Source organism: Nematostella vectensis, chromosome 12, assembly GCF_932526225.1.
Source record: "Nematostella vectensis chromosome 12, jaNemVect1.1, whole genome shotgun sequence".
Classification (NCBI taxonomy): domain Eukaryota; kingdom Metazoa; phylum Cnidaria; class Anthozoa; order Actiniaria; family Edwardsiidae; genus Nematostella; species Nematostella vectensis.
The window spans coordinates 13,816,313-13,836,063 of NC_064045.1; the positions used below are offsets into that span (position 1 = coordinate 13,816,313).

At 43.4% G+C, this 19,751-nt stretch overlaps 1 protein-coding gene across 1 annotated transcript in view; it reads right to left on the bottom strand.

Moving 5' to 3' along the window:
• Nucleotides 1-384: 384 nt before the first annotated feature.
• LOC5520166 (polycystic kidney disease protein 1-like 2) overlaps nt 385-19,751 on the bottom strand; it is a 32,168-nt gene continuing 12,801 nt past the window's right edge. The window contains exons 8-27 of the mRNA XM_048720267.1: nt 19,307-19,422; nt 19,013-19,068; nt 18,191-18,339; nt 17,165-17,650; nt 16,454-16,739; nt 15,362-15,592; nt 14,779-14,971; nt 13,960-14,127; nt 13,282-13,473; nt 12,846-12,971; nt 11,200-11,376; nt 10,239-10,481; nt 9,504-9,767; nt 8,840-9,066; nt 8,321-8,510; nt 7,325-7,561; nt 4,827-5,966; nt 4,145-4,348; nt 3,865-4,033; nt 385-3,624 (exon numbers count right to left, since the gene is read on the bottom strand). Of these exons, the coding sequence (XP_048576224.1) occupies nt 935-3,624; nt 3,865-4,033; nt 4,145-4,348; nt 4,827-5,966; nt 7,325-7,561; nt 8,321-8,510; nt 8,840-9,066; nt 9,504-9,767; nt 10,239-10,481; nt 11,200-11,376; nt 12,846-12,971; nt 13,282-13,473; nt 13,960-14,127; nt 14,779-14,971; nt 15,362-15,592; nt 16,454-16,739; nt 17,165-17,650; nt 18,191-18,339; nt 19,013-19,068; nt 19,307-19,422 (7,544 nt within the window). The 3' untranslated portion in view covers nt 385-934. The remainder of the gene's footprint in view (nt 3,625-3,864; nt 4,034-4,144; nt 4,349-4,826; nt 5,967-7,324; nt 7,562-8,320; nt 8,511-8,839; nt 9,067-9,503; nt 9,768-10,238; nt 10,482-11,199; nt 11,377-12,845; nt 12,972-13,281; nt 13,474-13,959; nt 14,128-14,778; nt 14,972-15,361; nt 15,593-16,453; nt 16,740-17,164; nt 17,651-18,190; nt 18,340-19,012; nt 19,069-19,306; nt 19,423-19,751) is intronic.

Sequence of the window (19,751 nt, forward strand, 5' to 3'; positions counted from 1 at the left end):
CCCTTTTCGCGAGTTGTGTTTAGCGCCGTGACAACCGATAGTTATAACAGTGCAGAAGTACAGAAATGAATTTTGCGGGAAAATGATTGGTTGAAATAAAATGACTTTTTTTTTCTTTCTCCAGCAACGCCATCCAGAGAAAAGGAAAGATAGAAAATTCAGGGCTTGAGGCAAAGAGATATGCTTTCTTTTTTGTTCCAAGCCTGTTTGCCCCAAATCTAACTTCTTATTACTTATCTAGGTAACTGAAGTCCCATTCCCTTTAACCCAAATTCCGTTTTCCCGGCGTAAGGAAATATCCAGTTCCCGTTTTACCCTTTTAGAAAGCTGGTAAGCGCTATGAACCCCAATATTAGAGATTCTGATAAACAAGACACTTGTTGCTTTGTTGTTAGTCGTGGTTTAATTCAAGATCAATTGATTAACTTGATACATGTTCATGCATGTTGGAAGCATGCTTTTTATTTATGTATATTTACCTAAACTTTTAGGAGACCAATTTTGACAAGGTTTTCCTTTTGCTAGCATCTCCGAGCACCCTTGCGCGAAGTAAAGTGAAAACAAAATACAGTGTCGGCTGCAGGCCAGGCTGCGTAGCAAGCGTTTCTGTGGGGTTTCATCAGAAACAGAAAGCAGCGAAGAATAAAACCTTCATCCTAAAACTCTGCGCGGCCAAAAGTCAAGCCTATGAGATACAACAACTGGCGATAAAGCTAATTTAACTTGTATTTTGCAGGCATTCCCCTATCCATAACTCACTTTAGAACAGGATAGAAAGCCTTTTGTCTTGTTATTTGTGTTTGATATTTACTTCGATTTATAACTACAACACAGCTCTGGATGCAAATTTTAACTCGCAGTTACCTTTATTATATGCAGTGGAACACCAGATTTATATAGGTGTTATGTGGGTTAGCCCTCAATTCAGCATTCATCATATTTCTGATCCCTTCGCGTCCACGGTCTCGCCCTTACGGCGCCTGTACCTTGGAAGCACGGACAGCCACTTTTCTTCACTGAACTCGATATCGTGATGTGGTGGTTTGGAGGTAGCTGCATTCCACTCGAACGGGAAATCCGGGGATTTCATCGTCCGTTTGTCAAACGATTCATGAACTTTCAACTGGTCCTCAGAATCAAAGAATAACTCGTCTTCCTCGCTCTCACTTTCTGAGGAACTTAGGAAATCATCGGGTGTTTCGATTTTTTCAAAAAAAGCCTCGTTCTCTTTTATTTCTACATTCGTGTCCACTGCCTCTGGGTAGTCAATTGCGTTAGCTAACTCTTCTGCAAGGTCATCAGGCATGATGAGAGTTGAGATGTGTGTATTGGGTGATGGTACCAGTATCTCATCGAGGTCATCAGGCATGATGAGAGTTGAGATGGGTGTATTGGGTGATGGTACCAGTATCTCATCGAGGTCATCAGGCATGATGAGAGTTGAGATGGGTGTATTGGGTGATGGTACCAGTATCTCATCGAGGTCATCAGGCATGATGAGAGTTGAGATGGGTGTGCTAGGTGATGGCACCAGTATCTCATCGTTACTCCCTTCTTCGTTTGATGTTGTAGCATTTTCGGCCGCCATCTTGGTAAGGATGTTCCTCAGCATAAATCTTATCAAGGCCTTGCTTTCTGCTTCATTGTCCGTCAGCACGCTCTCAATAGATTCTGACAGCGCATGGAATTTCTCCTCAATGAATCTTATGTTCGGTTCCATGTCCAGCTCCTTTACTTCGGCAGTAGGACGTGCCCTCGATTTCTTCTTCATCGATGACTTAAAATACTTTCCTTCTTGTCCTCTCTTCACAAGTAACGCCTTACCATCCTGGGTCCTGACCTCGACCATTTTTCTACGATGACCTCTTTTCACCTTGGGACGAGAGATCATGAATTCGGACATTGCTTTTTTGGTATTTTCAACTGCGCTTGCTGGTAGAGTTTTGGCTTTCACTTCTTCAGACTTAACTTCTTCATTTGTGTCATCACCTGCTATGTCGAAAGTCACATAACGATCGGATTTCTTTTCACCAGATGATGTACGTAACTTCATGCTGAGATTGCTCTTTTCCTTGGTTGGCGATGGCTGGGCCAGACCTTCTTTATTCTTGGAATTCTGTAGCTCTTTTCCAGAGATATCATCAAGTCTTTTCTTGTAAGATGAGTTTTGTTGAACCTTTCTATCATTGCTCGGTTTGTCCTGCTCGTAGCTATTCTCTTTCTCCTCATTCTTTGGTGCGCAGCTCAAACCCATCTCAATGCTCGAGAATGTTTCTTGCTGCTCCTCATCTTTCGGTGTTCCCTTGAGGGACTTTTGAGAATCGTTTATGCCATCTTCATCATCCTCATCATCTCGATCACCATGCTGTCTCCAAACATCTCCTATTTTCGTGTCCCTTTTCTTGACCATTCGCTCAAACTTCTTCATAAAGAAGTTAACCATGTTCATCTGAATAACTTCATTGTTTTTCTGAGTGATTTCACATCCCTCGTAGTAAGCATCATTTAGGATAGCGACAAACATGTTGACGAACAAAAACGCCATAGACGTTACAAATCCAAAGCCGAAAATAGGGCCGAGGATTCGATTGGTGTTGGTCAAGTCATGGATTGCCATGCTTCCACCAAGAGACATTAGGAACTCGGTGTAGAGACTGTTTGGCAACGAACTGAAGGCTTCTAAATTCTTACCAAGCACAATAAAGGCAAACTGCGCAAAAGCTATGATAATCACGAAAATCACAATCGAAAATGAGACCAAATCCTTTTTTGCTGCGCGAAATGTGCAGTTAAGAACATAAATATGCTTGTTGTATCTCAAAAGGCGGAGAAATTTTAGGGTTGTGGCGAAGAGGGCCAGTGCAAATGCAGTTGTTTGAGCTTCTGCCCAGTGCACTGCTTTTTGGAACCACACGTTAGCATAAGGGTTCTTCTTGACTTTTTCTAAATGAGCTAGGATTGAGTGCGACTTGAGAAATTGCAGGAAAACCGCACAAAGAGCACATATAAGGATAAAAACCTCAACCCAGTTCCATGAATCCCCGAAATAACCCCGCTTCATCTTACAAATCTTGGAAAATTCCCTGATCAACTTAAACAGCACAACTCCTATGAAGAAAACCTGGCAAAGAAGATAGAATTGGTGGAATCCTGGGTCAGAGCTTCCGACTGGCAGCGAGTACAGTCTATAAAACCCACTCATCCCTCCTGTTGGCAAACTCTCAAATATATACACCACCACTTGGAGAATATTTGTGTTTATGTTGAACAGGGAAAGCTCTAGGAATACGGCTCGGGTGCGTCTATCCATCCATGAGCTATGTTTAAGCTCTCGTAAAGCAACTATAGCTGAACTAGACTGATAGCCCAAGCTGGCAACATAGCCACCTCCTCCATATAAGGTAAAGTAGCCCCAGCTTGGAAGATTATCCAGTTGCGCGGACGAGGTGTACCGCCAGGGCTTGGGGCAGAGTGTGGTTAAGTTGACCCAGCTGTCTTGTGCGTCCAGGGGAGTCCACCCAGGTAAATTGTAGGGAGTGGTGTCCTCGTCTGGGATGGAGTAAGTAGAAAGGCAGGACTCGGACTCAAAATACGGCTTTACCTCGCTTGGAAATGTGCATAGATCTAGAATACAAGGGAAACCACATTTTACTGTTTTACTGCGATTATGGGCAAGACTTCTATTTCAAGATACTACAGTAGCTTTTATTATTAGCGGATTAGTATTTATCGCACCTATTTTCAAAGTTTGTGCTCCAATGAAAAGATGAGAGAAAAGTTGGTTAAACACATTGTTTTTATGGTTTCAGCACCTTGCAACACATACTGTCCGATTAATGGATAATTTTAGCGCAAAAATCTTACCTTTCTTGACCCTTAGTTGTCTCAGCTGAGGCATTCCTATCAAGATTGAAGCTTTGTCTGATATGTACTGTTCCGTTAATTCCAGCTGTCCGTTGTACCATTCCCCTGAGTACATAGACGAAAGAAACTGCCCCTCCAACCACGCCCATAACCTGTCTTTGCTGGATACCTTTGAATCAAACAAAATATGATCGCACAAAAAATCGTGCCTATTAATAAACACATTTACAAATTACTAGGAAAAGGCATTAGCAGAATATTTCTGCTCTAGATGTCTTACCGTATCGTAGCCAGCCAAACTTGCAGTAGTAGAATCTGTCATAGTATATGACAAGTTTGTAGTAGTTCCAAATGCCAGAATGGCGAGAATAAAATAGAACAGAGCGAAACCGATGCCCTCTCTCATCAGTCTATGGATCTTGTCTGCTCGCTCCGCCTGTCTCTTGGCTTTCTTTAGACGTCTCCGCTCACTCGCGGAGAAGAACTGAAACGGAGAGGATGAAAAGACAAGAGTAATAAGAGTAACATATACCAAGTTATTTAGTAAACGGAAAAATAGCTATTAGAGTAGGTGTGGAAAAAGCAGAGGGAGCCAGAAGGAGGGGATGGTAGAAAGAGCAGAAGAAGAGATAAAGTCGGAATCGGAAGAAGGAGCAAAAGAAGGGACGGAATAAGAGAAGAAAGACGGAGACATGGAGACGGCGACAGTTTTCATTAGGGTAGTTCTTAATCTACTACGCAGTCGTCTAACCTCTGTCACGCAATGCACTGAGCCCTAATCATTATGTGACAGGATCAGAAACTACTGCGCAGTAAACTAAGTAGGGATTAAAGTAGGAAAAAGTTATAGAAAGATGAATGGAAGAAGAGTAAAAAGAGGGAGAACGGATGCAAGCGGAAATGATGAACAGCGAACTAAGCTAGGAGTAAAAGAAAGTAAAAGAACATACTAACAGCCTTACCTTTTCTTCGTCCATCTCCTCCTTGTCCTCAACGTCCGATTTCTCTTTTCCGGTTCTCTTCATCTTTCCCTTTTTGTCCATCAAATACGCAACAACTACCGCCACTAGGATTATTTTTATTGGCTGTACTACAAGGATATCCTGGACAAAGGAGATGCAGATAGATGCTAGCCACTGATTGCTTTTCTCTTTGCCCCAAGTCAAGCTGTAGAAGAACGTGAAGGTGGCTGAAGTAAGGACAACGCAGAAGCACAAACTCCACGCGATGTAAATACACCAACGTGGTAGCTCGAACTTCTTTTTCGTAGGTTTAACCTCTTCGCTCTCCTTTGCTTCTTCTAAGATGTGATCCTTGGACTGGCTCCGACTCCTTGGTTTGCAGCACTTGCTTGGTTTAGTGCTTTTCTTAAAGAGTATCGCTATCAGTAAATTCACAGGAGCGACGATAAGACTGCTTTGGATTCCAATCATGATCTGCCTCAGGCTCATTTTGACTGGGCCGATCTGGAACGATTCTTCCCGGGTCCCGTCCAAGTTGTAGAACATGGCGTTGACGATCAGAACAGAGAAAAACAGCGTCAGACAGCATGTGGCGCGCTGGGCTCGGGTAAAAAGATTGTTTGGAGGCTTGGTGGCGACTGAGAGCCAAAGATGACCTTCGGCAAAGTTCTGCGATCGCTGTGAATTGAAAGCGTGCTTGAACTGCGTCATGTCTTCCAGTTTGGCTGCACGTAGCAACCGTACGGTGCCACCGTTATCTTTAGCAACGGCTAGCCAACTGTTACACGCGAAAACCCAGGACGCGTCCGCGCCCATCTCCTCAATGACAATCTTGCTAAGGAACCAATCAGGATCGTCACCTGAATTGTCATGCCAGATATGTAAATGCTTCAAGCTCCCAAGGGATTTTGGGAGATGCACCAAAAAGACGTCTTCATTTCCTCGCGCCAGAGCCACACGTGGTATGACATCAGCATGACGTATAGTGATGGAGTCACTCTTCCCCTCCTGTCCAGTGATCGTAAAGGTGACGTCTGATGTGGTCCCCGCGTTTCGCCAGATCCCTGTCTGAACCGTTATTTTGTACGTGCAACAAGAAGCAGTCTCTGTCGGCGTGTTGACGGATATGGGGTCACCAATCTAGGAGAGGAGAAAAAACAAGGATTATGATTCATTTACAATAGCCTCGAAGGAAAGCAAGAGGGTTTATCTATTTGAATGCCAGCGAAGACAAGCCGGATAGGTTATATATGTGCGAGTACCCATAGAAAATATTAGGATTTGTTTGCAATGTCTGTCCAGATTTTCAAAATCTGACCGTGATTATAAAACAGAGTTGCTAATCACTGCCACTTGAGTAGAAGGTACGGGAAGGCGCCCCAGGCAGCCGCCATAAAACTCATGTCTGACCACGGAACACAGCTTAGATCGAAACTGTTGGTTTTGTATAGGAAGGAGAACTGGAAAACCCGGAGAAAAACCCTCTGAGCAAAGGCGAGACCAACTAACTAAAATCACCAGGGGCGGATCTAGCTTTTTGCCAAGGAGGGGGGGGGCTTGACCCAAAATTTTTTTGTCATTATTCTCTTCCGTAAAGATTTTGGAATCGACACAATGAAAACAATAAAAAAGGCAGTCCAAGAGGGGTTGGGAGGAGGTAAACTCCCTACCCCCCCTCCCCCGTATATCCGCTACAGCACACTTGTGTGTGAGAAGCGCCATCCGTTCAGCTTCTCTCTATATAGCTGTTTCAAAAAGGTTGTCAGCTTTCAGCTCTTTTTTTGTAGAATTGGCATCTAGAACAGCGAGGTGTCATTAATAAAGTACATTTTGCTTCTACTCAAACTGCCTTACAGTCTGGGCGCGTGGGGGTCAGCGGCCCTTAACCCATTATTGAAATAGTAGTTGATTCTTGTACAACACACCAAAAATTATATTAGGGGAACATCCCGAGTTTTAACGACAATTATATGCGGTCACAGTGATTTTCTCAGATCAAAAAATGGGGACACCGACTCCCACGTTTGATTCCGCGGGCGCTCTGTTTTCAACGTTAAAAATACAATCTGCAATCGCAAGTCAACTTCGACTTGTATAGAATGCACATGGTAAGTTAATCACTTAGAACGATCGTGGTAAGTTAATCACTTAGAACGCCCGTGGTAAGTTAATCACTTAGAACGCCCGTGGTAAGTTAATCACTTAGAACGCCCGTGGTAATTTAATCACCTAGAACGCCCGTGGTAATTTGATCACTTAGAACGCCCGTGGTTAGTTAATCAATTAGAACGCCCGTGGTAAGTTAATCACTTAGAACGCCCGTGGTAATTTAAACACTAAGAACGCCCGTGGTAATTTAATCACTTAGAACGCCCGTGGTAAGTTAATCACTTAGAACACCCGTGGTAATTTAAACACTAAGAACGCCCGTGGTAATTTAATCACTTAGAACACCCGTGGTAATTTAATCAGTTAACATAATCAGAACATAATCTCACCTTGCGTAAATCGTTTCGGTCGGCTTTTCTGACGATAACGATAATGACGAGGTATCCCGTGAGAATGGAGACAATGGTGGCCAGTACAGCCACGTTACCAGACTCCCCCAGACGGGACATTTCCAAGAATACTTTGTTGAAGTCGATTGGGTTGGGTGCCACAATCATGCTGCCACCGAACGCGGTGAGGTGGTCACACAGACACTGAAGAGAGGTGGCAGTAGTCTGAGCACCGGCCTAGAGAAAGAGGGAGACATGTCATCAATAAGGCATATTAATCAATGGCTGTCGTTTTTCTAAATAGTCTAAAAGAGCCTGGGGCAAGCGAGCGGGAGACCTGTGATATTCTAAAACGTTAGGGACTAGGCTCTATTTCCAAGAGGGCTGCCAGCAAAATCGTAGTAAACACGAATTCCTGCAAGTTTACGTGGAAATTCTCGACTTACAAAGCTCTAGAGCGATAAAATACGAAAAAAATATTAAAGCAGACTCCCAACAACAGTATAATGACATATAACAACAATTACAACAACAGGCAGGTTAGACACAGATCACAGGAGAGGTGAGGCGTTGGGAGCACCCGCTTGAAAAAAGGAATTGGACAAACAGAAAACAATATTAAACTTAAGATACTGAAAAAAAAACACTTTCCCAGTCCCTAACTTTACGCCAGTTCCAAGCGACTAAAAAAGCAACACAAAAAAAAAATAGAATAAACGACTAAAAGCCATAAAGCGGAGAGAACAGGAACCACAGACCCCATACTCCACCCTCCCCCCCCCCCCCCCCCCCCTCCCACAAACAATGTTGGATCACGGTTCACACGGTTCAAGTTATATTTAGAGGATTACAACGATGTATCGATGTATTGGGAGGAGGGGGGAGGGAGGGGTGATAGACAAATTCATATGTGGTAGTATCAAAATCACAAAGCCGTGCCATTATTTTAGGCCACGACTGAAGCTTCTTTTACTGTAAAGAATTCCATTGACTGACCGTGCACCCTGCCCCAAGCCACTTCTGCTCGTCTTCAGACCAAAACAGGCAACCCGGTAGTGTGACCTTCATCGTGTAGTTGACGTCTGTTGTTGGGTCGTACTCGAGACTTGACGGGTCGTAGATCGAGAGCTCCTTTTCCTCCATGCAAGCCCGCTTTTCTCGGCCATGACCAAAACAAGAACGTTTTCTACAAAAAAGTATAAGTTATCGCTAAGAGGCGATGTGTCAACTGATCCAAAAGGCGGACAGATGTAAAAACAGACGAGAAACGGACAGACAGACAGACAGACAGACAGGAAGTACGCAAACAGATCGACAGCCCGCCAAACAGACAGATGGACAAACTTGCGTAACGAGCAAACAACGGGTCAAGAACATGGAAAGAAATAATCAAAACGAATTAAACAAGAAAGGGACAGAAGAAATAATGGACTAACAGATAAACGGACCACAGACAGACGGACGGACGGACGGACAGACAGACAGACGTAAGATAGCCGTAAAAAGAAGGCCTACTTTCTTCGTTGAGTTTCGTGAGGCTCCATTCCAATATACCAAGTGCCTTTCTGAGCCTTCGGTATAAACACTTTTCGTCCATCTGTACATGTATTCGGTACAGCGGTTCCATCTAGTCTGGTTGCACAGGCTGGTCCTCTTCCGATAACTTGTCGATAGTCAAACGCCGAGCGTTCGGGTCGTAATCGGAAACGCACGTAAACAGTCACCGGAGCTGTTATTTCAAGCTTGAACACAAAAAATAAAAATAAAAATATTTTATCATATGATACATCTACATTACTCTTAATTGCACTGACTGTCAAACTTGAATTTCTATGATGTCTAAATATAGCTTGATAATCAGCTTCTGATTTGAAACCTGCCTTATTTGGAAACCTTCAAAATCACACCTAATTTGGAAACCTGCCTTATATGGAAACCTTCAAGTTCACTGTCATTTTTAAGGTGACTTTGTAACGGGTGGGGAATCGTAGACTTTATAAAATCGAATTGGAAGTTTAAAAAGACGATTGTCACCATAATCGGTCAATTAAGAGGGAAAAGAAAAGCAGTTTCTCGGTACCATAACTTACAATTGACAGCATTTTCTTCACATGGAAATTCCTCTATGCCATTCATAAGATTTTTTTTCTTTTTTTTCTTTAGTAATACAACTCCTCACCTCCAAACTCAGTGCCTTGCCCTCTTCTCCGACTGTCACTATACGGCTCTCTAGGACTCCAAGTTTCATAAAATTTGAAGGCTCTTGGATTTGGTTTGCCTGTTGTGCTGCATTGACGGGAACTCTTATGTCCAGTGCCTCTCGGAGTCCTGCAACAGGGATCCTACTGCCAGAGTCGGAGGCGAGGTCAATTTCCATTACGTTTGATTCAACCGAGGATGCAGACTTGTCATCTTTATAAGGATTCGTAGCCATATCCATGACCTGCGAACGTCATTTAAAACACTTTCATTTTATAACTGTAGTAAAAAACTATGGTCAATTCAAAAGAGATTGCTATAGAAAACAACAATAGTAACACACAAGACCGATTTAGAGTCTAAAAGGCTAACTTATTGTAGAGCTCGTGCAAACAGCGCCCGCATTGTTGACAAAACGCTGGCGAGAAGCTGGTGAAACGCAGACGAGACGCTGACAAGAAGCTGTCGAGACATAGACGAGACGCTGAAGAGAGTTGGTGGGATGCTGACGAGAAACTGGCGAGACCCTGGCGAAACGCAGACGAGAGGCTGACGAGATGCTGGCGAGAAGCTAGTCCAGCAATGGTGGCGCGTGCTTAAATACTAAGTTGGGAGGCACTGTAAAGTGGTTGTTAACATTTGTCATCAGCCGTGTGAGTGTCAGCAATGCTGGCTTATGTTGGTACTCTTTGCACTGAGCTTAATTCACACCTACCGTTATCGTGACCGGTCTTGTGTTCTCCCCAAGGAAATCAGAAATACTTCCAGAGAATTTGATACCGGCGTCTCCTTGTCTGTGCATTCTCTCGCTGAGTTTTGCCGGAGATGCTTTGCAGACCATCATGGACAGTTTGGCCGTGGTTATCACATAGTCAGGCGCATCAGTGATAAGAGGCTTGGCTATGCTACTTCCTAGGCTTCGTAGATTAGTTAACATCTTTTTCAGGTGTTCTTTGCTCTGACATTCAAGAAATAGACCATTTCAAATAAGTAAAAAAAGGGTGTGGTCCCAGAGTGCATTTGACCCCCTGCCTTCCCGCTATTTCGACAATGAGAAATTTACACAATTTGATCAGCTGTAATAAGAAATGAATAAGTGCGTAGGTGAGGGTAAGACATAGGGCGCGCCCACCCGTTTGCCCGCTGATGCCTGCTCATCTCCTAGACGTGATCCTTTATTTTCCCAAGGCCAACCGTGACCGGAAAACAGATTCTATTACTATACATTCTCTTTCCTTACCTCGGCTCCAAACGCACCCCAAAAAGACTTAATCATATTGAATCATTCGATATGCTTTTTTAAATATGCAAAAATCATATGAAGAAAACACTGTCTCTGGGAGTCTTGTACCGAGGAATCTTAGTTTCTTTTCAGAGACTTTCTCTATTGACTAAAGATCGTCACTGATTTTCTCTTTTGATTATAAGTCATAAAGTCATAAAGCAACTGCGGTACGACGACCTTAAAAATTACCAGAATTATGCAGTTTTTCCAAATAAGGAATATATTAGTTTCCATATGGAAGTGACCGGGTTTTGCAAAAACGACATTTTTTTGGCTACATTTTCTTGATGCTATCGCTTTGTATATCCAAAGCCGATAAAAGAGAGGTGCATGCAAAACTTAGTAAATTCACAAGCGAAACAAAATGATGGTGGAAAAAGGCAGCACTCACTTGTAAATGCTCAGTGGTGCTTTTCCCGCGAACTTTGCCTGCTGCACTTGCAATCAAGTTGCCAAATCCCCCCAAAAGGCATGTATGAGCCTGCTTTAATCGGTCGGCGATGTCACCATTGGCTTTCGTGCTAGTCAGAAGGCTTAACATCCTGGTCAACATATCGAGGGCATGATTCTGCAGGTGTAGACAAACAAACCTATTTAGTCGCAACTTTGGTCAATATTTTGAGGGCGACACCTTTGAAAATGTGAACACCCTGGCAAGCTTACTTGCTATTTTGAAAGGTAGGGTGGTGGTGGGGAAGAGGGCATAGTCCACAAATGTAAAATCACTTGACGCTTTCCATTCTGCAAAAATACCGGTTAGAATTTCCGGAAATTTTCGTGGTCGAAAGGAACGGGCTCGTACTAAAAGATCACGTGTTTACTTCCACAGGCAACCCACTTTGGATTTTAGTTGTTCTAAAATGGCGGGGATCTGTGACCGCGACGGACTTTGACAGAAAAAGATGAAATGGAAAACAAAATTTCCAGAGTTGTGGACAACCTTGAAAGGTTGTCGGCAATTTCCGAAAACATTTTCCGGGAAAACTCGCGTCCCATTTGATCTCGGATCAGAATTTCCGGATTACTTTTACAAATGGAAAGCATTTGGACAACGATATTCAGGGCTCCCACTGGCGAGCTGGTTCAAACCACTGGCTGACCCATGCACTTGCAGCCTGGTTCAACACACTGACTGACCCATGCACTTGCAGCCTGGCTCAACACACCGACTGACCCATGCACTTGCAGCCTGGTTCAACACACTGACTGACCCATGCACTTGCAGCCTGGTTCAACACACTGACTGACCCATGCACTTGCAGCCTGGCTCAACACACTGACTGAACCATGCACTTGCAGCCTGGCTCAACACACTGACTGACCCATGCACTTGCAGCCTGGTTCAACACACTGACTGACCCATGCACTTGCAGCCTGGTTCAACACACTGACTGACCCATGCACTTGCAGCCTGGTTTAACACACCGACTGACCCATGCACTTGCAGCCTGGCTCAACACACTGACTGACCCATGCACTTGCAGCCTGACTCAACACACTGACTGACCCATGCACTTGCAGCCTGACTCAACACACTGACTGACCCATGCACTTGCAGCCTGACTCAACACACTGACTGACCCATGCACTTGCAGCCTGACTCAACACACTGACTGACCCATGCACTTGCAGCCTGGCTCAACACACTGACTGACCCATGCACTTGCAGCCTGGTTCAACACACTGACTGACCCATGCACTTGCAGCCTGGTTCAACACACTGACTGACCCATGCACTTGCATCCTGGTTCAACACACTGACTGACCCATGCACTTGCATCCTGGTTCAACACACTGACTGAACCATGCACTTGCAGCCTGGCTCAACACACTTACTGACCCATGCACTTGCAGCCTGGTTCAATAAGGAGGCAATCGACAAATGTAAAACACTGGCGGGCTCACTCGCAGCTTTGGACAAAATAATCAGAGGGGGTCTACATGCGGAATGACTTTGGTCACAGCCGGTAAACTGCAAGTTTAACACATTTTAAGATATGGTAGATTATATTGCTGCCACACATGTAACGCACATACCTGCGTTTCCATAGTAACCTGTCCCTCGTCGTTAGACGCTGCCGTTATGATTGGCCCGATAGCCATTATGTCATCAAGGCTGTTGATAGGTGTTGACGCCATGTTACGGATTATAGCTTCCTTGGCCTGAAAATATCAAAGCCAATCACGCCCCCATTTCACACTCCCGCGCTTTACCACACAAAGCATCAATAATCAGACTTCATTCGTAGATTGATATTTTGTAGTTTTCTTGCAAATAAACCATTGTATTTAAAATTGTAAAAAATAACAAAGCATGGCATGCAAGATTCATCAAACGATATAACAAAAAGTAGAGTAAATACCGCCAGCTACATATCAATAAAATGATTGTATATTATTACTGTTGTTGTTGTGGTAATGGTGGTGGTGGTGGTGGTGGTGTTGGTTGTTGTTGTTGTTGTTGTTATATTACCTTAGCTTTTTGATCTGGGGTCATAGTCTCGTCTGGTACCATGTCCAGGGATTCCAGTACCGCTGACGCCATCGCGGAAGCACCGTGTAGGTCGCCGGATCTTAGCATACTTGCCATCACATTGTCATCGCCCGACGCAAGTTTTTTGATAGAAGAGAAAAACGCTGTAGGGTCTAAGGATGGCTTTTCTACCTGGTGTGAATAAATAGAAAGAATCATGAAGGATGGTTAAAATGACGTATTTAGGATGGTTAACGGTCTAACGATGGTAGAAAAAAAGATTGATGAAGGGTGAATTATACAAATTAATATTAAAGCGGCACTGACGCCAGCTTTCCTACGCGGTCAGAGGACCGACGGAAACCTCAACCGAGGTCTATTAGAATCCGTGCTATTTAACAGGCCATCCGCTCTAAATTATCAGTCACATCCTTAAAGAAACTTCCAATAGACACACTGTTTTCAATATTTTGAAATATTTTTCGTGTTTTCCGTTAAAAGTCATTAAAATTGTTTCGTAATCGACCTGCAGTAAACTGATGACATTGTCGCTTTAAGGATGAATATTTAAAGAATCAGTTAATACTTAGTATGCCCCTTCAGCTTCAGAGGGGAGAAGGCAGTTTTTGGTACGGCACGCTGACGAAGCCTCTCTGGAAATCGCGCCTATTACCGTACCTTGACGCTGATGCCAACCCTACTCGAGGCGTGTGCCGAGTCAGCTACTATCACGTTTGCGTCGAGCTTAAACCCTTCTGACTCCACTCCACCCGGCAAGGTGATGCCTCGGCATGACGTCATCCCTCCTCTGCAAGCGGTGAACCAAACACCTTTTGAATTCTTTACCTGTAAGGGATACATAATATGACTTAAAGAATGCCAATTACGCCGCCATTTGATGCTCCCGCTCAATGGCGATTCACACAAAACATCCATTTCCATCGGCTAATTCAAGCAAAAAGCCAATATATTTTCAATCAAATATCGTTAATAACATATCAGACTTCATTCGTAGATTGTTATTTTGAAGTTTCCCTGCAAATAAACCGCTGTATTTCCAATGATAAACAATAACAAACACCATTGGAATCCTTTACCTGTAAGGGATACACAATTCAAGCCTAAGACATGAAAATGTCGCATTAGAAAGGTTAAAGGCTGTTACATGTGAATTTTGGGCAAACTTCTATCAAGGGATGTAGTTTTTGTCAATGTTGTTTCTCACGGATTCACAATAGATAACGAACGAACGTGCCAATAATTGACAAGGCTGTATAGGCATATTTGATATACAAAATACCTGAATTTTTTTTCTTGAAAATCAAGCAAATACATACTTTTACATGAATAGCTTTGAAATTCAAGCCTAATTCAAGCATGACTCCGGCTAACAATCAATTATGAGTTTACCATGCTAGTTTTACAGGCGCAATTGGGAAAAGCTGACATAGGAAAACCGCGAAGTAAAGTATACAATACCTCTGTTACACTACTCACGTCAAGCCGATATGTCAGCGGTGTGTCCTGGTCTTGCCAGCCTTCACATGACAAGGCGAATGTCGTTTCCAGGGCTCTTCCCTCAGGTGGCATTAGCTGGCATCGGCCACCCTGTGGTGGCGCGTTCGTGAGAAACTCGTACGAGGTTTTTCCCTCGCTACCACTTCGCCCAGCTTTCACAAGCAAACGGTATCTAGAAGTGACAATTACCCTCAAATAAATTAAATAAAAATAAATATATATAAATAAAAATAATACTTTCAAATTTGCTTGGCAACAAAGCTTAAAAGTTTGATAAAATGGAAAATGACCAGAGTAGGTTCGATTGACAAATGTTATTTTTTTCTTGTATAGATGCGTTCATTCACTACATGGGGCATTCGCAAAGTTCCACTTTCTTATTTTGTCAAATGAGAAAAGGTGTATGTACCTTTTTTAACTAATTTTCCAACAATTTAAAACACGATAAAAAAGATGATTAATCTAGGAAATGGTTGATAATCTTGAGTTTCTAGAAGATGAAGCACTATTACCTTTCATAAATAAATTATATTCTACGAACAGGATCAGCGGTGAATCGTACCTGAAATGCGCATCGAGCTTATTTGCCTTGAGCTTCAAAAAATCGTTTCCCGGGTGATGATCGATCATCGATGTGAAGTCTGACAACTCATGCCACGAGGGTGGAGACCCTTGGGACTCCTTTTGCAGGCTCCACTCATATGACATCCCATGTGCACAGTCCTTTTCACACTCAGCCTTAACGGCGAGCTCAGTATTGATGGCGGCCGATACACCACAGTTCTCTAAGCATCTGATGAAAGCAGCAGAATGAAATATACGCGATCGGGATACTTACTGCATTGCTGTTGTTTATATATGTTAAATGACACTTCATGACAAGAAATGTTACTTTAGATACAGACGCCATCTCGTTTTACTCCCATTGTTTTGCGTTTATTGTGGACGTATTTGGATGTTATTTTATGTCATATCATGGGAATAAGGTCTAGTACTTTATCGGTAGCACTATATAGTTTTTGTTGTTTCTTTGTTGTTGTTGTTTTTGTTTTTACTCCGACAAATTAACCCTAAGCGAAATCAGCTTGTATTATGAAGGTATACCATGGAATGTCGTGTCATGCTGTCTCGCGTCAGCTCATGTCGTATCAGGTCATGTCGTGTCGAGTCATGTCGTGCCGAAATCATGTCGTGTCGTATATAGATCATGTCGTGTCATGTATGGATCATGTCGTTTCGTGTCGTGTCGTGTCCTGCAAAGATCATGTCAAGTCGTGCCAGGCCATGTCGTGTCGTCTTAGATCATGCGGTGTCGTGTAATTTCATCTCAGGTCGTGTCAGGCGATGTCATGTCGCGTCAGATCATGTCGTGTCGATCGTGTATAGATCATGTCGTGTCATGTATAGATCATGTCGTGTCGTCTAGATCATGCTGTGTCGTGTCGCGTCAGATCATGTCGCGGGTGCCGTGTAATTTCATCTCAGGTCGTGTCAGGTGATGTCCTGTCGTGTATAGATCATGTCGTGTTGTGTCGCTTTAGATTATGTCATGTCATGTAGAGATCATGTCGTGTCGTGTCAGGCGATATCGTGTTGTATCGCGTCATACAATAGCACGTGATGTGATTTTATGAGATGAGACTATTAGGTTCACCTGATTTTGAGCATTGGTGGGTCACCAAGAACAACCTCAATAGTCTGAGTAAACTCAGCTGTACTGAACTCTTTCTTGATAACCACCGTGACGTCATAACTCTTCCCAACCTGCATTGCACCAAGGTTAACCTTCACAGTTCGATACTTAGAACTCAGTCTTCCGATCCCCGTTCCGTAACACCCGCCAGCGCCCTGGGGCCCAGGAGTGACCACGGGTAAAGAGGTGTAGTTGCCGCTTGGATATGACTCGGTGGTTTCCTTACAAAGCCACAAGAACTCCATACCTGGAGACGAGGGAAAGGTCAGATTCATGTATGAAACATGCTTCATAGATGACAAAAAATAGGGGACTCAAGCTAAGAGATCACATGACCTTTCTGGGTGGCAAAATCAAAACAAAATAATCAAACAAAAAAATCAGACAAGGCTGCGCCCGTCACACCAGATAACGACAAAAAATAAAATCTTTAAATGAAACTAAACTCTTTCTAGAAAAAAAATCTGGCTTTTTCGTAAGCCCAGGATAAGTTGATTCTGATAAGGATTCTTCAAATACTATGCATTTTCCATATGATACCTATGACTGCACACCCCCCTCCCCCTCAGCCAATCCTGGGTACGCGCCGAGAACTGCAGTTGCAAGGAGCTTCCATTGTTTCCGTTAAGTCTGCTTCCGCAGAAGACTGTATGAAACACTAAAAAAACTCACCACTGTAGTCCCCAGGCTCTGCTCTCTTGTCTCGTGAGGGCGAGGCGTCGCACGTGGTCTCTCCGCTTCCACCACGAGTGACCGCTGACCCGCCATCTATAGAGGCTTCAAGTTCTGCTCTGTTGAAATTTACAAGTCCCCAGGCATAGCTCTTTACTTCGTCGTTGTCACCTGGGCAGCTCACGGTATACAGAACAATATACGAACCCCACTGCACACTTTCTTTGTCGATAACCAGAGGATAATTCGACTTGGAGTCATTTCTTTTTACCATTTTACCGATGGCGCCGTCAGAAAACTCCCTTATTTCCCATATGTGGTTGTTATTTGAGGCGTGATGGCAGCTTGGGTAGAGTATTTGGGCTTCAACGGTAAAGGCCTCGGCAATTGAGACGACGATTGCATGATCAGCGGTGGTGTTCGCTAGGCTCGTTATATTGATGGTAGGCATACAGCATGTAGCATTTGGGGCGGTACGATTTGTGTCTGTGATCAGAAAAGGAATGTTTTAAAGTTTAAGGTTTGTTTCCCAATATGTAACTTGGTATTCAGTTTTTACTTGAACACAGAGCGGATCTAAAGGGGAACCGCCATGAAGTATAATATATCAGCTAAACATGATCTGAAGAGGGCAACATTACGATGGCCAACTAATTGTTAAACCTAATAGCACGTGACATTGATGGTATATCTATTAAGAATCCACTTTATTTAAAACAAATTGTTTAAACCTTCAGATTCGCAAAGGGTGACCTTTCCGTCTTAGATGGTAATTTGTCATGCATCAAATGTTCACCCTACAGGGCAGGTGGTGGTGCCCCCCAATATATATAAAAAAATTACAAGGAAATGACCAGTAGGGACGTGGCTGTGCCCCCAATATTTTCTTAATGTTTCTGTATTTCCCCCCCCCCCCCCTCCCCAACCTTACGTGGCCTGCTACGGCTATGCCCTAAAAATGCTTCTAAAAGCGTTTTTTATGTACTAGTAGGTAAATTTAACAATTTAACAATATCCTTGACTGACCTATAGGCTCAAGTTTCACATCCCCTGTGAAGTCTACCCCATCTTTCTTCCCTCCATCGATGATCTCGGTCTTGATCTTGTTCTTGAGATATTCCCTGTGGCTTGGTGCAGTGCTGACGATTTCTGCTTTGATGTAGGTGCTGCCGGGGCTACAGGGATCATACCATCGAATAAAAAATGTGGATTTAAATAAACGAATAAATGGGAGAAGCTAACCACTCCCATTGTACCTGGGATACTGAATCTATTAGAGCTCAGATAAAACGTGGTAGAAGAATCGGAGGCAGAAACCATAGGACTCATGCCTGACCACAGATCACAGCTCACACCGAAATGGTTGGTTTTTGTGAAAGGAGGAAAACTGCAGAACCCTAAGATCAAACCCTCGGAGGAAAGGTGAGGTCCAGCCACCTCAATTCGAGTCAGAACAGGGAATTGAACCCCAAATCCAGTGGGAGCCAAAGGCAAGGAAGGGTGATGCACAGCTGATTGTGTATCCAAGTAATTGCTATTGAGATAGCTTTTTATGGTTATCATCATTATCACCATCACCGTCATCATCAACACCACTCCTATCATCGCCATCGCCATCGCCATCGCCATCGCCATCGCCATCGCCATCGCCATCGCCATCGCCATCGCCATCGCCATCGCCATCGCCATCGCCATCGCCATCGCCATCACCATCGCCATCGCCATCGCCATCGCCATCGCCATCGCCATCGCCATCGCCATCGCCATCGCCATCGCCATCGCCATCGCCATCGCCACCATCACCACCACCACCACCACCATCACCATAACCACCACCATCACCATTACCTTAAATCGATGACAGTCACATTGTACACCAGATGACGTGCCATCTCTTTGAGAATCTAGAACACAAAGCAATGAAGTTTATTGTGACCTTTATTTTAGGATTTAAGACAATTACAGGAGGTGATCAATCGTTAAAAGATTCGAGCTGACTTGAGACTGACTGAGAGGTTGGTAAGCCTGTGATTTTGATGGTTATTGAGAAATTTCTTCACATAATCCCTCTTCCAATAATAAATGAAAACAATAACAAAGGTGTGGCTGACAAGAGCTATTTGAAGTATTGTAATACGTTACCAAGTTTTCGTAGAATAGCTTTTCTGCTTGGTACTGGCTGCTTGAGTGGTTAAGCAGAGACACAGGGAATGGCTTGTCGGCTTTTAGCTGCATCTCAAACGTAGCGTTTTTTATTTCTACAAGAAGATGGGATACCCATAGTCAGATAACAAGGGAAAAGATGAAAAAGACAGATCAAACGGATAAGAATTTAAAAAAAGGAAAGAGACCAGAAGACATAAAAACAAAGCAGACAAATGAAACAAGAAAAATAAACAGACGTAAAAAAAGCAGAAAAAAGAATAAACATAAACAGCAGAGAAACGGACAGACACACAAAAAAAGCAGAGAAACAAAAAAGGCATGCAACAAACTAACCAGTAAAGAGACAAAAAAAACCAAAGAAAACAAAACATACAAACAAACAAAGTGAAAAGTAAATAAATAAACATATTGGCTGGTCAAT